We start from the raw sequence: 18,398 nt of genomic DNA, 5'->3' as shown, positions 1-18,398 counted from the left end.
TAGTAGTTGAATGGTGTACCTGAGAGAGCCAAAGCTTGCCCCATTCATTTAATAAAGGATTATAGTATGGGATTTGGAAAGTGAAATAACTTTTACTATAATCTTAGAGCCAGATGTTTGGCCAAATTTTGGTTAAAGCCCCACTAATGGCAGGATTGAATCCTGAGCGTTGAGTCTGTGTCTGCAGAATTACAGCTGTATAAAATATTTTATGATCCTTTAATCATTTATGGCTAATTCTTCCTGGGTGGTGACTGCTAAAGACTGTGGTGCAAGAACCAATCATAGTGAGAGGGAGAGGAGGCAGTCCCATCTCAATTCCATACTTCAGAGGAAACAGATCCAATATCCCTTTGCCAAACAGCCACAGATGAATTTTCATAGACTAGAAGGCCTGTACCAGATGTGAACGTTGGCTTTAGGCCAAGCTTTAAATAGGCAGGGTGAAATGCAGCTACCTTCCCTCTACCCTACTCAGTGCCTTTTCATCAAAGCATTAAGGCCCCTTTCAGTAAAGTATTTATGCATGTATTGGACTAGGTGCACAAGTGCTCCCATATAAGTGAATGAGGTTATCATGCTTAAATGCCTTGTTGAATCAGGACCTAAAGCTATTGCAATTACCATCTTCCTGACTCCCAAATAATATAATATGCAGTAGTCATTTCCCTTATAATATCTGTCAAGTGCCTTTCTGGGATAAATTTCTGCATCTTTAAGAAGGAATAGCTGTGCAGCGCTGTACATGAAATAAGTCGATGGTCTCAGCCATTTCTACGTGGACAGGTGTCAACATCGCAAAATCTACCACCATATTTGGCATCACTGTAGGTGCTGTGAGTAAAGAGACCAAGGACTGTATGGGCATAGGGACTGTCTTAGAGATGGCTCCCCCAGGCCAGGATTGAAGTAGATTATGCTGCTTCTGCCCAGGCTGTAACCTGTTCTGTGGAAAAATGTCTCCATTTTCTAGAGCTCTCATTCCAGTTTTTGTCATAAGCACTAAATTCACTTACACAAGTTTTTTTAAGAAAAGAAGGAATTGCTTTACTTAGACTCATAGACCATTGTGGTCATTTAGTCTGACCTCCCACATGATGCAGGCCACAAAAGCTGACCCACCCACTTTCCCTTAACTCAGCTGTTGAAGTCTCATGAAACTACAATATTTGGTTTCAAGCCACTGCAAAAGGAGGATCTCTTAGGTTGAGACTTTCATCTCTGTTTGGTTTATAAGAGAAATAATTATGTATGTCATTATGGGGCACTGACTTATTGAAATTCCGCAAAATGTCTCTCACCCTAAAGGCTTTGTTACTCTCTATTAATCCTGCTATATAAAATTAATTGAAACTGAATTATTGTGGCAAACACATTTAATATAGGTTTTATATGGTCCAACTTTGTATTGGTCAGCGGAAGAATTTGGAGTAGTATTTAATATGGAATGATGATTGGTTTTACGTTTAGACTTTGGAAAAGTGTATGTGTAGTTTTCTATTTCTGGAATTTCTTATTAACCATGTTATCGTTGTTCATCACTCGGATTGATTCTAAAACCTTGTGATTGATTAGGCATGGCATAAACATCCTGATCCTACAGTGGTCATCAGTAATTTTCCCTGTTATCCTTTTCTTTCTGTTTTGTGATTTAGGTCTTGCTGTGGGTCTGGACCCACAGGGCTATGGGAACCCTGACTTCTGCTGGCTTTCTGTTCATGATACCCTTATTTGGAGTTTTGCAGGCCCTATTGTGATCGTTGTGGTCGTAAGTATTGTGGAGTTTGCATCTTGCGCTGACTGTTCTCTGTTACTGTTTTTTTATTTTTGTTTGATCGCTATCTATTCATAATCTTATTTAAATGTGAAACTATTGTATCCAATCTAGCATCCCTTGTGAAAGTAAGTGCAGTTTACATGAGTACTCCCATTGAAATCAGTGGACGTACTTGAATGAGAAAGGACTGATTGTATAAGTAATGGTTACATGGTCAGGCCCATGTTTTCTGCTTTTTCCTACCCCCTGATGAGAGTTTCGTTTAAGCTCATTGTTTAGGGCTGTCTTACCAGATTTGTATTAATGCAAACTCAGTAGCATAGCATCCCAAGAAGGTTGCTAATGGACATTGGCTCAAAGCTTGGTCAATTTGGAAATATGAAGAAACTCCTAACTACAAGAGAAAAGCTCTTGGCACTGAAGACTTTTGATGTTAAAAAAATTCCATTGTCTCTGTGATAGACAGGCTCTGACAAATTCAGGAAGAAAGATCTACTTTGTGTTATTTACATTTCCCTTTCAGATCAACACAGTCATCTTCATACTAGCAGTGAAAGCATCATGCAGACGAAGACAACGCTCATTTGAAAGAACTGGAGTCATGTAAGTTTGCAGTTGAGGCTCAAAAACTGATGAGAAGATCCCTGACCAGGAATAATAAAGGGACAGATCATGTCCTCTCTAAAAAGAACTGTAGAGGGTGGGGAAAGAAGCTGGATGCAGGGCCAGCTCCAGCATTTCTGCCGCCCCAAGCAAAAAAAAAAAAGCCGCGATCGCGATTGGCGATCGGCGGCGGCAATTGGGGAAGAAAAAAAAAGCCGCGATCGGCGGCGGCAGTTCAGCGGCAGGTCCTTCGCTCCTAGAGGGAGTGAGGGACCTGCCGCCCCCGAATTGCCGCAGGTGCCGCCCCTGTCCCTTGGCCGCCCCAAGCACCTGCTTGTTATGCTGGTGCCTGGAGCCGGCCCTGGCTGGATGCTGTACAAACAGGGGAAGTTTGTGCTGAGCAAAAGAGGCTGAGCCAGTGTGCCATCCTTTCTCCCTTTCCCCCACTCCTGGGCTCTGTAGAAACCCCTCCATGGACCAGGGGCTCTGCACCTTTGGTGGGGTTATAGCAAGGCATGGAAGGGGAAAAGTTTAGGGATTGGCCACTCCACATGGCATCGTTCCAATCTACCACAAATTTTCTCAGCATTATCTTCCATGAAATTCCCCATCACAAAATACATCTCCCTGAGGGGGTTTTGAGCTAGGTGTTGGCAGACTCCTCAGGGGCACGTGTGGCGATGTAGACATGAGGCCCAGAGAGCTCTCCCTTTCTTCCTCATGCACCATCAGATTCATAGGTTTGCCTCCAGGAGTGCTCTTTCCTGCTGCTGTCTTGGCAAAGGTCTTTTGAGGCAACATGTCCATCCCAATCCACAGAAGGATATGTTCTCCTCACCACCATTTGAGATGGGCTGAGTCAGAAATTCCACATGCTGAAACTCGCTGAGTTTCCTGGCTCTGTGATAGACTGTTTCCATTTAAGTCATGTTGTGCCCGAATCTTGTAATTTACCTGTGAACTATAATGTGATTAGCTAGTGGCTAGACGGCCCAGTTTTTCAAATTAATAAGCTATATGAGATTTCCCAAGGCATCCACTAGCTGTTCCTTGAACACATGGATGGTGGGCAGTTTTAGAAACAATAAGAAAAAAGTGATTGTTTGCTTTGTTTGTTTTTTAATCTCCTTAAGTGAAGAGAGTCTAATTGACATATAATGGAGGGTCATATTTGTCCCAGAATCTATATTCTATAAAAACAAGACTTTACCAATAGACCTGTCTCCATGTGTTTTTTTTAATGTATGTGAAAATAGTATTTTTAAACAAATAAATACTTCCCGGAGTATCTGCAATCCAAACCTTGCAACATTGTGCTCAGATAGGAGAACCTGAAAGTGAAACTGACAAACAGAACTAAAATAGACTTTACTGATTTTATTGTCCATGGGGAAGAAATTCAGGAAGTAAACAAACAGCAGAGTGTCAAGGAAAGTGGACTTCTAACATGTTTGTTTGAATGTTCTAAGGTATGAGTGGCTTGAGAGAAGTTCTCGGAATCAGGAGCTACTGAATTTTTTCTGCTCAAACATTCATAAAGGGCCTGCCCAGTCACCAGGATATCCAGACGCTTATCTCCCAGTTCTATTCCTGACTCAGCCATGGCCGTGGGCAACTCATTTAACATTTCCCCGGCTGCTAATAATACTTCCTTGAGGAATGTGGCCTCTGAACATCCTCACTTATGGGATGTGCTAGTTGTGGCACTGAGCCATGGGAAACTTTTGGAAAGTAATGCCAATTGGAGCGTCATGCCTCTCACTCACCAAACTTCAGAGCTAAGATTGTGTAGGAGCCAGGCAGCTCCAGCCTCAATTCCTCCTTTCTGCAGCAAGTTGTGGATCCAGGAACTGTCTGTCTGTGCCAGGAGTGATAATTATAACTTGGTGCTTATTGACCACTTTATTTGTCAAAGTGGTTCACAGACATTAACTAATTAACACCAGTAACCCAGGGAGGTACATCAGCAGGCATTATTAGCCCAGTTTTACAGATAGTGAAACTGAGGCACCAAAAGATGAAATGACTTGTGCAAGAGCACAGTGAGTCATTGACAGAGCCAGGATTAAAGCTCTGGCATTTCTGTCACCTAGACCCATAAACAGTTCACTGGGCCATGCTGCCTCTTCAAGCCAGGACCTGTGCCCTGTATAGTGAATGAACAAAGTGCATTAAGAATTGTAGCTGGCTCATGGGGTGTTAGATTATATTATTTTATTATTTTTCTGCCTTAATGCAAGTGACTTTGTGTGTTTACGTTAGCTCCGTGCTGCGAACTGCTTTCCTCCTCCTGCTGCTGATCAGTGCCACGTGGTTACTGGGGTTGATGGCAGTGAACAGTGATGTCATGACATTCCATTATCTCTTTGCCATCTTCAGCTGCTTACAAGTAAGTTATATAACATTAAGTTACTGTATCTCTTCAGATCTAGAACATGCTGCATATTGAACAGCCATCTCCCTGCAGTGATGCTCCATTAACAGGGAAAATCCATTAAATCCAATATCAAACCAGGGCAACTACCTTTTAAAACTGAGTTTCCAATTGAAGAAGATGGAAGGTCCTAGGTGCAGTTTCCACCCTCTTAATCTCCCCCTTTGAGATAATCAGACCCTTCAATAAATGGCGCTTTCTGTTCTCTCAGTGGTTCCAGATGTACTGCTAGTGGAATTCATGGTGGGCAATTTCACCACTAATAAAAGGAAACGGTTTACCTCAGACACAACCTCCTGCCTGAGACTGTCAAATAAACTCTAGTTATCGTCTCTTCTGTATTAACACTGGCGTTCTTGCTAGCAGTAACAAGAAATTGTGGTTTTCCATCCCATGTGGACAGCTTACAATTGAATTTACTGTAGGAAAGACAAATGGAGGAGATGACTTTCATCTGTGTTAGAGAAGCTGTTAACAGGTTGAAGGTCATAGCACACACCCCCAGCTGATTAATAGGGACCTGATGAGGAGATAGTAATGGGATTCAGAATCCGATCACTAGTTTGAATGTGGCCCATGATGGTAGTGACCAAAAGTCGCTTGCATCTTGTTGGCTTGTGTGAAATGAATTAATGGACAGGCATCCACAATATAAAAACCACCATCAGAAATGGGGTCCCCTGGTTGTCAGACTCAGTAAAGAGATCATGGATTGAGTGGGTTAAAAAATAGAACTCCCCACTTTCCTCTCAAGGTGGTTCCTTCAGCTCAGGGTGGAGGCACATCAGTGGGCCAGCATAGGGGATGCTGACAGTGCCACGGCCTGTGTTGCAACTGGTCTGTAAGGAAATAAATTCAGTTATTAGAGATGTAAATCTTTCACAAGCCTGAACAAAAAATCTAAAGTAAAAGGATGTTAAATACAACATAAGTTCAGAGGGAAGAAAATAAGAGACTGGAATTTTCCTCTTACCTTGCCTCCTGAGTCAAAGTGGTACATAATGTTTCACATCATTGCCGCCTTTGAACTTTTTTTTTTTTTTTAAAGATATATTTATGTGAATTTCATTAATGAGTAATCCCAATGAGCTAATGTCAGATAGGACTAATTTGATTGAATGCTTAGAGAGATCACGCCTTAAGCTTAATATTAATCTACCTCAATTGATTTGTCTGAAATCATGAAATGCAGGCATCTTGGGACGTTGGTGCTGCTGTAACTTCATGAGTAATGAGTTCAAAGTAGTACACCTGCAACCTAAATAAATAACAGATTTGGCAGCTGCACCGAATGACCCCCAAACAAACACACACATGCTACATAAGCAGCCCCTAGATTACAGTGTTCCTGCCAGGAGTATGAATAACCTGCAAAGAGGCTGAATGTAGGGGTGACTGCTGGCTCAGAGGAACATACACCTGTTAGCACATGGTCCTAGCCCCACCCTTAACACTCCTCCGCAGCTCCTGTTTTAGAGGGTTTGTAGAGCGCATGCTCTCTCTCTCTCCAGTGTTTTTAAGGGGATCTAGCACAAAAGTGGCCCACTTCTGCCATTCCCAAGGCTTTCACTGCTGGCTATGATATTTTGATGGGTTCCAATGTACCTGTCAGGATTTGGACCCATACCCAGTGTACAAACCCCAAAATATTAATGTTGGTACAACACAAAAGCATCCTGCAATGTCCTGAACCATTCGACAAGGGACCTGAACTCTCTTGTACACATTTGAATAGAATGTTTCCCTCCAAAACTACAAGGGTGCTAACAACCATCCTCTGAGATGCACCATGCAGCTCTCAAAGGAAAATTGTGTTTGTGTTTTCCCAGTCTTTTTGTGGTAATACAAGTAGCTGGTGGCAAAGCATGAAACCCTGAGGGATTGACCATTATCAATTCACTAAGGACAGCAAGTGTTTAATGCTATGGTGGTCAGTCATTGCCATTAAAAGCATGTACCATTTGCTGGAATTAAGAGCTGGTTTGAAAAAGGCTGTTCACTAATTTCCAGTTGTATTTTCAGTCCAACAGTAATAAGTCATGCATTTATCTTAGATTATTTTTCTCTCTGTGTCTAACAACCCAGGGGCTCTTCATTTTCTTCTTCCACTGCGTTTTTAATAAAGAAGTCAGGAAGCACTTGAAGAACACGTTAACTGGAAAGAAACCCCTTCCAGATGACTCTACTACAACAAGAGCTACATTATTAACCGTAAGACGCCATCTTGGAAAAACATTTTCTTGTTTATAGTTGTCAGCCACCCATACATATAATTTTAACTAACTTGTCCATAACAAAATTAATTCTTTCTCCCTGCTTTGAGTGATTCACTAAAAGCCTTTTCATTTTAAAACAGAAATGAAAACTTTTGGGGACAGGAAATTATTTTCTTCAAGTAAAACGGAGCATCATGAAGCTATTAGCTATTTGCACAAGACTTTTTGTGCAAATGCTAGTGGCATGGCTTTTTACTAAGAACTTCTTTTTTTATTCTCACAAAGTTGAAAGTAAAGGTAGTGTCTGTAAACTGATTATTTATCAGCAGTTTTCTGCCCAGTTTGTAATAATGTTAACTTGTATAAGTGGCAGTTGAAAGTTGTTAAGTAGAATAGCTAGCTGCCACTGAAATTGTATTGCACATATTTTCAAGAAAGTAAAAGCAATTCCTTGTTCATAAAAAGATTCTTGTTTACAGTTTCCCCCATAAGGTAATATGTAAAGATTTGTTCTGGGTAATTATTGCTTGGCACTTTTCATGTTCCTACTTATAAGACCGTTACTTAGTTCCCTGGGAGGCAGCTTTTATTATCTTCATTATACAGGTGAGAAACTGAGGCAGAGAGATTAAATACCTGATTCTCAAAAGTGCTGAGCAGTCACAGTTGCCCCCAAAGAGGGTTAATGGAAAACTTTACCTCTGCCACTAGACCCCCTTTCATGTGGAGTCCCAACAAGGATCACTTCTCTCTCCTGTCCTACTCAACATTTACATGCAGCCATTAGGTGAACTAGTGAGATGACATGGACTCAATATACAGATGACACTCAACTCTGCTTATCCTTCACTACCTATGATCATACCCTACCACCAAGATGGCCAGTGCTTGGACGAGATCAGCTCATAGATAAAGAACAGCAGGTTTAAACAGGACCGCAGCAACACAGAGGTGATGCTGATGGGCAGAAGAAAGCACTCTTGAGTAGTTTGCAGCCACAGTATGGGCTCCTTTGATTGAAAGTACACACCCACAATTGGTCAATTCAGTTCATAGTTTGGGGGTATTCTTGGATTCCATGCTGACATTAAGCTCTCCCATAAAAGCACCCGCTAGTAATGCTTTCTACCATCTCCAGTTGGCTAGGAGACTTACCATCTTGGCAGATGAAGACATGGCCTCATTTATTCATGCCTTCATCACCTCTTGGCTGGACTAAAGTAATGTGTTATACCTGGGCAGAAAGCTTCAGCATCTAGGAAATTCCAACAAGGATAGAACATTGCAGTGCAACACAGGCTACTGCGAACACACCATACATGTCCTCTGCTTCCTACACTGGCTTCTCATCGAATATCAAGTAAAGTTTAAGTTCATGGTCTGTATCACCAACGTGCTCATTGGCTTGGGCCCACAATATTTAGATGATCACCTGAATCTCCAGGATAAGGACCGGGGTCAACTACTCTGTTCCTCAGGCACAAGAAAACTCTACAGTCAGGGTAAAGCTTGTCTGGACCGATGACTGAGGTTTCTCAGGGGCTGGTCTGAGACTGAAACAAACTCCCACATACGCTAAGGATTATCACAGACCTTACCACCTTCCCCTTCAAAAGGCAGGTGCACTTCTTACATCTGCCTTCTCTAATAAACACCGAGCAGCATATACATAAATAACCAACCTGCCTACTAAACCAAACCAATCCACTGCACGTAGAATTCTCCTGCTGGGGAGAGGATGAGAAAGAGATTGAATAACACACGACAGATGTTACCCACGTTGCTTAACGCACTGCTGGAAGGTGCTCAATACTGCGGTAATGAGCATGTATAAGAACCTATAAAAATAGAAAAGAATGTCAATGAGAGCTGAGTTTGTGGTGCACTTCTGAAAATCAGGGGCTGTGTGACTTGTCTGTGGCCAGGGAAGAAGCCTGTGTCAGGGCTGGGATTATAACTCTGGAGTTTCTCATTCCCAGTCCTGTGCTCAGGCCACTCAAACTGTGATGCTTGGGAGCTGAGAGCAGGGCCGGCTCTAGGATTTTTGCCGCCCAAAGCAAAAACAATTTTGGCCGCCTCCCCCCCGCCCCCCGTTTTTTAATTACCCCACCCCCGGCCCCGCCTCAACTCCTCCCCTTCCCCAAATCCCCAGCCCTGCCTCCTCCCCCCAGGCTCTCAAGCCTAGGAGGGAGTGAGGGAGGGGGAGAAGCGGCGCCCGCGCCGCGGCCACTCGGAGTCTCCCCCTCCCTCCCAGGTTTGAGAGCCTGGGAGGGAGGGGGAGACTCCGAGTGGCCACGGCGCGGGCGCCGCTTCTCCCCCTCACTCCCAGGCTCTCAAGCCTGGGACGGAGGGGGAGCAGCGGCGCGCGAAACGGCCGCTCGGGATCTCCCCCTCCCTCCCAGGTTTGAGAGCCTGGGAGGGAGGGGGAGACTCCGAGTGGCCGTGGCGCGGGCGCCGCTTCTTCCCCTCCCTCCCAGGCTCCCAAGCCTGGGAGGGAGGGGGAGCAGCGGCGCGCGAAACGGCCGCTCGGGATCTCCCCCTCCCTCCCAGGTTTGAGAGCCTGGGAGGGAGGGGGAGACCCCGAGCGGCCGCGGCGCGCGAAACAGCTGATTCACGTGCCGCTGCTCCCCCTCCCTCCCAGGCTCTCAAGCCTGGGAGGGAGGGCAAGTAGCGGCGCGCAAATCAGCTGTTTCGCGCGCCGTGGCAGCAGCAGCGGAGGTGAGCTAGGGCGGCCGGGGCACATTTTTAGGGGCGGCATTCTGGCGCCGGCCATGCCGCCCCTAAAAATGTGCCGCCCCAAGCACCAGCTTGTTTTGCTGGTGGCTAGAGCCGGCCCTGGCTGAGAGACATTGATTGCAATGCGGGGAAGCAGTTCCAACTCAAAATGTGAAATCTTGGGGTTCATGTACTTAGATGTTCTTCTGCTGTGTAGCCATTCTGGGGGCAGCTGAAGGAGAGATGTTTGTTTATTTGTTATCATTCACTACTACTATTTTTTTCCTCAGCGATCTCTGAACTGTAACAACACATATATAGAGGAGCCAAATATGTACCGCACAAATATTGGTGAATCCACAGTCTCCCTAGAGAGCACCATCAGGTCAGCCAAGAGCCACAATAGCTACCTTGCTTACATTCTCAGGTAATCGGGTGGTGGGTGCATGGCTTTCAGGCCTTTATTTTTCCCTTCTCATTGCTTTTGTGAGAAAAAAAACTAACAAAAACCAACTAATGTTTTGGTTCAAATGCTACTTGTCCTGTGTCTTAGCAATTCTCTTTATGCAGTTGTTATCTTTGCATCTTCCTTTATGTATTTCTCATTTGCATGCAACTTTAGTGGGCAGTTCAAACTATAATTAAAGTGAAATACTATAAGTATTTTTGCTATTAGTCCTGTACAGCTTGCCTATTAAAATGTTACATTTGACAGTGCATAATGGAGATTTAGAGCGGTCTCTGTATTTCTGTCTTGTCACTAAGAATAGCATGTTGACCAAAAATGTTACTCCCCCATATTTTAGGGATGAGGCTGCTCAGAAGCTCAGTGGGTCCTCAAGCCAAGCAAGGGCAGGTCAGACAGAAGGAGATTCCTCCATTTTTCATAGGAATCCATCAAAATCCAATGGTAAGAGTTTTTTGGAGAATTGCTTAGAACCATGTGTGCATTTCTTCCTTCTTAGCTTAATAAAGATACTTTCTTCAAAAAGATCCTATAATTAAGGTAGTAACCTCTCCATCTTACTCTGTTTCACTCTCAGTTTAAATAGCTGTACTGGCATAACAAGATATAAAGTTGTTGCCATAGTTATTGAGTATCTTTATCTAGGACAAGGTTTCATAGTAGAAATATCATGTGTCTATTTTGTATTAGGATCTATTTCTGATTTGATGGCAGGTTGCCACGAATTGTGTGATTGTTTCTGGATTGTCTTTCCTTTCTCACAAAGTTATGCACAGCTTTTCTTCCTTGCTTTTCAGATGGAAATTTCTTACTGGTTGAAAGCTCAAGGAAGTGTCTTCCTTTTACTACTTTTCAGATTTCTGTTCCTAAGTCTTCTTGGTGCTTTATGTTGGAGGGTGTATGTGTTGCTTTGACCAAGATGGCACCGGATGACTATTTTGCACATTGAATAGCAGAGAGAATTGTGCTCTCCAGCCACTGTGTATACATAGCAATTAGCCAACTAATGAACTTCAGTCTCTCTCTTCTTCTCACACATTTAAACACATTTAAACTTTAGCAACAGTTACAGGAGCCACAATAGTGGAGACTAAACCATATAAAACATTAAAGTATCCTATCCAGTTAGCTGTACTGTGCAATTTTGTTTCACTTGATTTCCTCAGATAAAGACTGCTACACTAATAATCTATTCTCATGTGGCTGGCTGGGCTGTGTAGGCATAAGCATTCTAAAGTGCCCATCACTGGGAGCCTACAGTGGTTTTCTTTCACTCCATTCATTTGGCATGTAGATTTGCACGACTGCCTTTCAGGTTCTAATCCCTGTGTTTTTTGCCTCCTCCACCTCGACAGATCATGATTCTGATTCTGACAGTGAGTTGTCTCTTGATGAACATAGCAGCTCTTACGCTTCCTCCCATTCATCAGAGAGTGAGGAAGATGGGATTGAAATGGAGAAAAAATGGAACACAACCACTTCCAAAAACAATGAGCGTGGCCCAATCCACAGCACTCCTAAAGGTAAAGCAGCTGCTCACGCTGAAGGAATCGATTTATTTCCCGTATTATAAAATGAATTGAGTAGTGGATGCATGGAATTGACCAGGATAGTGTACAGCTACAGCTGCTTTGAATCCCTGTTTTCTTATTGTTGGTGATTTCCAAGAGATCCTTGTTTCCCCAAACTGAGAGGATTTGTCCCCTGTGGTGAATGAATGCAAGAACAAAGGACACTTGAGCAAGTGTGCACCAGCTACTTAGCGTACCAATGCAACATGGCTGTTAGCATTGCAGAGGGACCCCTGCAGGGCTGTTTCTCTCCACAAATGTGGTTGGAAATGGCACTACACAGCTATCTAAATATCAGCAGAGGGGGGACAGGAAGAGGAGGCAATAAAAGAGCATGGCAGTTTGGGGGAAAAAAGGAACACCTGCAACTTTTCCCCCGTACAATAGAATAATGGAGATTTCCTGGGGTCAGAGGAGGGCATGGAACTGAAAGGTTTGAAATTAACACTTGGTATCAGTCACATGGACATTCTGTGCACCGTGTCCCTCCGTGACTCTTTGAAGATACAGGTTTCGTTCTTAGCTGAGAGAGACTGGTACGGTCAGACAAAACTCAGTGGGTTTTGGCTCTCTGGTGTTCATTCACACTTTCCCTTGTTTCATCCTATACAGGTTTGCAGTTCCCTTTTGATTTTTACATTCAAACAAACACAAAGTAAACTTCAACCAAAATTGCTAGTTTTCCCACAAATGTAAACTGATGTGATTGAAACTCAACCCAGCCTTGGAGCAAGTTTTGGGTTAGAGAGTGTTTTCTACAAATCCATTCATTACTGTAGCAACTAGGCTTATGGCTGAATTGATGATGATGGCTTTAAATTCAGCTCTTTATAATTATACCTTGACAATGGTAGGTGCTTCCATCACAGCATTTGTGCAGCAATGTGAATTTTCCATTTAGCTTGTTATCCCAGCGTTTGCTTTTATTAGCCTCAGGCATGCAGGGCAACTTCTGGGTTCCTAGGAAACATACTGCTCTAATACTGCATGAGATATCTCCTTTTTCTTTTCAAAGGAATGCACAATTATAAGATTCCTTCACGGAAAGGTTAATCTTCTGGAAAGAACAGTATAAAGCCATTCCTGTTTAAGGACCAGATTGTGCTCCACTGCTGGACAATGAAGGAGGGTGCAAGGGGATGTGCTCCCACCCCCTATGCACTGCTGGCCAGCAGTGCAGCTCAAGTGCTGTTCCTGTGCTCCCTCAAGCATAGGGGTTGCTCCCTCCATTTAAGTCCAAGGGGGCAAGACATCTCAAAGGGCAGAGAGGAGAACGCAGGGCCATGCTCCAACATACACATGTATCGGCCAGTAGAACTACTCAGGCACATAAGGGATGAAGAGTATGCTGCTGCTGCTCCCCCCTCTATAACAGGGAGCTCCAGGAAAAAATCTGCCTTGGGGAAACAGAATTCCTCCCAGAGCTCCACCTGGGGCAATGTACCAGCACACTGCCCTCAACTAGGACTGTATTTAACTGGCAGGATAGAGCCCTCCAGCAGCAGGTTGGACTAGCTAATCTTTAGAAATGGTCTGCTGCAAATGACTGTTCCACTGAAACTATTGCAGAGAATAGGACTAGTTGAGCAGGACTGGAGGGAAGAACCTCAAGTTTTGTCGAAGGGTGGTTTTCGAACCAATGTGTTTTTTTGCATTGCAGTTGATTCTATATCCAATCATGTGAAACCCTATTGGCCCACAGAGTGCATAACAACAAGCGATGGGGAGGATCCAGGTGGGAAGCAGAAACTGAAAGTGGAGACAAAGGTCAATGTAGAGCTTCATAGGGAAAATCAAGTGAACCACAGCAATGAAGCACCTCGAGAAACTGAGAATGAAGGGCAGCAGAAAGAGAACAAACCCCTACAACAGCAGAATAACCAGCACCCGGAACAGAGGAAAGGTAACTCAGCCAACCCAGTGCATTAGAAACAAGTGAGAGACGAAGTGAAATGTTTTGTAGATTCTGTGATCCAAGCTGAAGGATTCTATTGCCACATTAGGAAAGTGGGGAATTTGCCAGGTTTCCCCTTCATTCCCTTCAGCCTAATGGTTTCTCTAGCAATCTGCAGCAAAACTTGGGCAGGGGCAGGCATGGGCAGGCTTGGCCATCAGCACCATTCATGTTTTGGTGGAATATGGTTGCTCTGTAGGGGCATAATACCCTTCAAATTGGCTTCAGTCTGTGTAACCAGAGAGGTCTGTGGAGGGGCAGTAGCTGTAGGGACTGTTTTTGGACGGGTCTAACCTTTTTATTTTAACATGGAATAATGGTGGCAAACTTGAAACAATCTGCTAATAAAGGGTAAATGATGCTTTTGCATTTGTTCAGTTTGATTAAATAAAATTACCAACATGATTAAAACTTCTGATCCTCCTTTCTTTCTATACCAGGCATCTTGAAAAATAAAGTCACCTACCCTCCCCCTCTGATGGATAAGAATATGAAGAATCGACTACGGGAAAAGTTATCGGATTATAATCAAACCACTATCTCATCCAGGACTGCTTCCTTAGGGACAAATGATGGGGTTCGTTCACCCTCTGACACTGGGGTGACAATAAAAAATCCACGGAGGGAACAGTCTCGAGATCAGCTCAATGGAATGGCCATGAATGTTCATGTGGGAACAGTGAATGCTGAGACCTCAGATTCTGAGTAAGTGCCAGTTTGAGACTGTCTTCCCACAATCACTGGCTTCTGACTTCTGCTCCTTTCTCTTCCCTACCTCGAGTTCACTTCCACACGAGGCTGCACCGTCTCATTTTTTAGATTTTCTAGGCTACTGGATTAAAGACTTGGGACAATGACTGTGATAACTTCCTATTTATACAGCGCCCCATGCCCAAAGGCTTCTTGTCTTCTCACTAAATAGAACATATTACAACTGAACACATACTCTAGACTAAAGCAACCCTCTCTTTGCCCTCAACCACAGACATGAAAAAACACCTCTCAAGCAGCCTCAAATTAAAAAGGCCAGGATGGCTAGGGCAGAGGGGGTGGCAGGAAGGGGTCAGGGGCTGGGGCTGCAGGCAGTCAGTGAGCTTGGAGGACTGGTGGCAGAGAGGAAGCGGTCAGAGGACTGGGGCATTGGTGGGGGAGGAAGAGGTGGTGTTGTGGAGCTGTGGGGGACCGGAGGGCTGGGAGGGCCAGTTGTAGTGGGGGGAAGGAAAGGGAGGGTTAAGCAGGGTGGGAGGTCTGGTGAGGTAGTGGAGAAAGGGAGATTCCACTGAGCAGGGTCTCTTGAGCGTGGGGAATGGGAAATGTGGAGGCATGAGAAGGGACATGAGATGCTATGGAGCAGATGCTTTGGTCACCCAGGACAGGACTGGGAGTCAGGAATGGCTAGGAGCAGTGAGAGAGTGGAGAAGGTGCATGCTGAGCAGATGCTCTAGGGAGCAGAGAGGGCCAGTGTTGAAGACCAAGGCTATGGGGAGTCTAGTGCAGACAGGGTAGAAAGTCGGCGGCAGGAGCCCCAGGGAGTTGGGGGTACCAGGAGGCAGAGTAGGACAGGAACTCCAGGAAGATAAGGAGGGATGGTCCCAGTGGGAGGGAGGGAAGTGGGAGTGCTGGGAGCGTGGAGGGCTGCATGCAGTGGGAAGAAGGTGGTAGGATCTCTGGAGACCTAGGAAGGTCTGTGGCCACTGGCACAGGGGGAAGATGCCAAAGAGTGGGTGCTCTGGGGAGTTGAGAGTGAGGAGATCTTGGGTAGTGGGAGTGGGGGGGGGGGTTCTAAATATCAGGGTGCCAGAAAGGCTGGGAGCAGTGGAAGAAAGTTGAGGAGCAGTGTCAGGGTGCAGGAGCCCCAAGGAACTGGGTCTCAGGAGGGCTGGGAGCAGTGTGAGGGAAAGGAGTGGATAGTTTGGGTCAAAGGCATGAGGAGCTTGGCATGGCTGGGGCGGGGGAACAGTGCTGGGGGAAAATGAGTCAAGTTGTTAGGGAAGTCCACGGAGCTGGGGAGAAAAGTGACATATAATAATACAGTCCTTAAAAATATCATAGATGTGGTTAACAGAAGTAAATCTGTTAGGCTGAAATTGGTGCATATATTTGCCATTATGAACTAACGCTAGATTTTAATCCCAGGCACAGCTCAGACTTTCCTAAAACAGGCATTCATGGAATGATTGTTTCATTAGTAATCATGTCTAGTAACATGTCCGAAGTTCAGATTATGAAAATGACATACCGATACATTCCTTCTATACCCAAACTTTACTTTACGTGTTCAGTTTTCCTTTAAGTACCGCAATAATAATAAATATCCTAATTCTTTTCATAAGGAAATCTCTAACACAGCCTTAACCATGACATCGTGACCAGCTCCAGTACGCATACTCTAAGCTGGTACACAGACTTCTCTAAGCTCCATCTGAAAAGCTACCCTCTGACCTTTGGAAGTTGGCTATTGTAATGTTCCCCAGTTAGCCAACAAGCCTAAGTATTACTCACTAATAGTAGCTAGTTGCTGCTATCAGTAGTAGTATTCACTCATAGGGAATAGCTGGCCAGCCTACAATGCTAAAGAAAATATACATACTGTTACATCTTTGTACCATTTATGTATAAGTTATGGCATGAGTCTGTTTGAAATGCAAAGTTTCTAACACCATGTAGGATTTCAGTACTTTATGAAATGCACGCCTCCTTCTAGACATTAACCAATTACATGCACTGTACAGGCCTTCCTCTCATCATGCATTTCTATCTGCATCTCCTGTAAATAACTTTCTTCTGCCTTATTTTGTCCTTTGTAACAAGAACGACCTCTGCCCTGCAAGCACTTCATTGGTGAAGCATGGTAATTTACTAAAATGGAATAGGTAGTTTCACTTGGAATTGTTTGCCTGTCTCTATTTAACCCTAAGCCTGCATGGTTACTTCTTCTCATGAACAGAGGCAGTAATGAAACTTCAATTTGAATCATCAGGAAACAGTGATGACTTTTCCACCCGGGGACTACTTGCTGTGATGTCACTTCCTTGGTACCTCGGATTTCACAGGAGATGCTCCATATCGAGGATGAGGATGGTACTGCTTCCTCTGCTGTTACACATTATGGCAGACTTCTGACTGCTCATACATGAAACATAGTACCCAAGACATGCATGATAAGGCTACATCGTGGTACATTCAATGGCTGTGTGAATATGTAACTGTGCCAAAATGCCTGGAGACATAACAGGGACTCATTACGATGGATGAATGATTATAAGAAGTGTTGACAGAGTCACAGCAACGCTACAGGAACTGCTCATGTGCGCAGCCCATACTGATGACTTACACAAGGAGAACAAATTGTGTTTACTACAGTGGACCTACAATAAGTCAAATTATCAGCCTTAAGAAAAGCACTAGAAGATGCCTCTTGCTGAGGTCTTGTTCTGTTACAGTGTGAACCATTCAGCTTCGTGAACTCTAGAGAGAAGAATATCACACCAAGTGCCCTTCCGTATCTATGCCAGCATCTTTACCAGCCTTTGATGGACACAGTGTCTTAAAAAAATGTCCTTTATATATAAATATATAAATATTAAAAAATTGTAGATAATTTTATATATTTTGTATGGTGACTCTAAAGAAGGAAAAGTTCCTTTGTATATTTTACATTTATACTGATATTCTTCATTTGATGCTAGGAAATCAATGGGAAGAGCTCTTGATTATTTTTTATATTAAAAATTGCACAGTTGTACTTGAATTTGGCATTTGATAATGTAACTGATGTTTACATCAAAGCCACCCTAAAATGCAGTGCAGTTTTTAAAATACTACAGTGAAAAGGTTGAATCTAAATTTATAAATATAATTTATAGGTTTCTGTTTCCAGATTCTGGAATATTTTAAGGATGCAGTGTGTATTTTTGATAACCTCTACTAAAACCAACAAAAATGTTCATTTGTTTTTAAGGTGTTTTGGCCTCTTCTCCCATATTTTTTTAATTGGTGTTTACATTAAAAAGAACAGAAATCGAATTTCCCAGCTAAAAGATATTGTATCTTCAGCTAGTCAAAGATTTCAAAACAGTTTTTGGAGAGAAATCAATTCTGGTTTACAATATTTCCCTATTTAAAATAAAGTTTGTGTAATTTACATGCTAGTCACCTTTTGACTTAGCTTTTCATCACATTTTCCCTACTAAGCAACAAACCAGGGTCTTGTTCTGAGGACACATTTGTGCAGTTCCACCATTGCACAAATACTGTGTGAGGCTTACTGTTTTGTTTTACTTTTTATTTTTTACTCTGAGTCAGCATTTTGCCAATTGGAGCAGAAACATGAGTCTTTAAGGATATCTGTGTTTCATTTCTTAACTGTTTGGGAAATTCCTGTCTATCTTGTTGTTTTGCAATACAAACACAAGTATTAAACAATTTCATGTTTCATGCACACTAAACATATTTTCACAAGTGTAAGAAACGTGTAGTGTCTGCCAACCTCATCTTTTTACAGTGTTTAAAAAAAAAAAAGAGAGAGATGTGAAAAATAGTTGTCCACAATAAGTATGTAGGGAAATGTTTCTGTTAGCAGTTCCTTTTGGCTTGAATATATGACTCAAAATGAGTCCTTAAAATTCCATTTGTGAAAATGATACATTTGTTATCTACCTT

The 18,398-nt window shown here is 43.4% G+C and overlaps 1 protein-coding gene across 1 annotated transcript in view; it reads left to right on the top strand.

Moving 5' to 3' along the window:
- CELSR1 (cadherin EGF LAG seven-pass G-type receptor 1) overlaps positions 1 to 16,708 on the top strand; it is a 285,263-nt gene extending 268,555 nt beyond the window's left edge. Inside the window, exons 26-35 of the mRNA XM_065408216.1 lie at positions 1,656 to 1,768; positions 2,301 to 2,380; positions 4,643 to 4,769; positions 6,900 to 7,025; positions 10,036 to 10,172; positions 10,552 to 10,655; positions 11,567 to 11,734; positions 13,443 to 13,685; positions 14,177 to 14,441; positions 16,684 to 16,708. Coding sequence (XP_065264288.1) covers positions 1,656 to 1,768; positions 2,301 to 2,380; positions 4,643 to 4,769; positions 6,900 to 7,025; positions 10,036 to 10,172; positions 10,552 to 10,655; positions 11,567 to 11,734; positions 13,443 to 13,685; positions 14,177 to 14,441; positions 16,684 to 16,708 — 1,388 coding nt within the window. The remainder of the gene's footprint in view (positions 1 to 1,655; positions 1,769 to 2,300; positions 2,381 to 4,642; positions 4,770 to 6,899; positions 7,026 to 10,035; positions 10,173 to 10,551; positions 10,656 to 11,566; positions 11,735 to 13,442; positions 13,686 to 14,176; positions 14,442 to 16,683) is intronic.
- The last annotated feature ends 1,690 nt before the right edge of the window (positions 16,709 to 18,398 follow it).

This window comes from Emys orbicularis, chromosome 1 (genome assembly GCF_028017835.1).
Source record: "Emys orbicularis isolate rEmyOrb1 chromosome 1, rEmyOrb1.hap1, whole genome shotgun sequence".
In the NCBI taxonomy this organism is placed as follows: Eukaryota; Metazoa; Chordata; order Testudines; family Emydidae; genus Emys; species Emys orbicularis.
The sequence above is the reverse complement of the archived record's forward strand: the minus strand, read 5'-3'. Positions and strand labels throughout refer to the sequence as shown.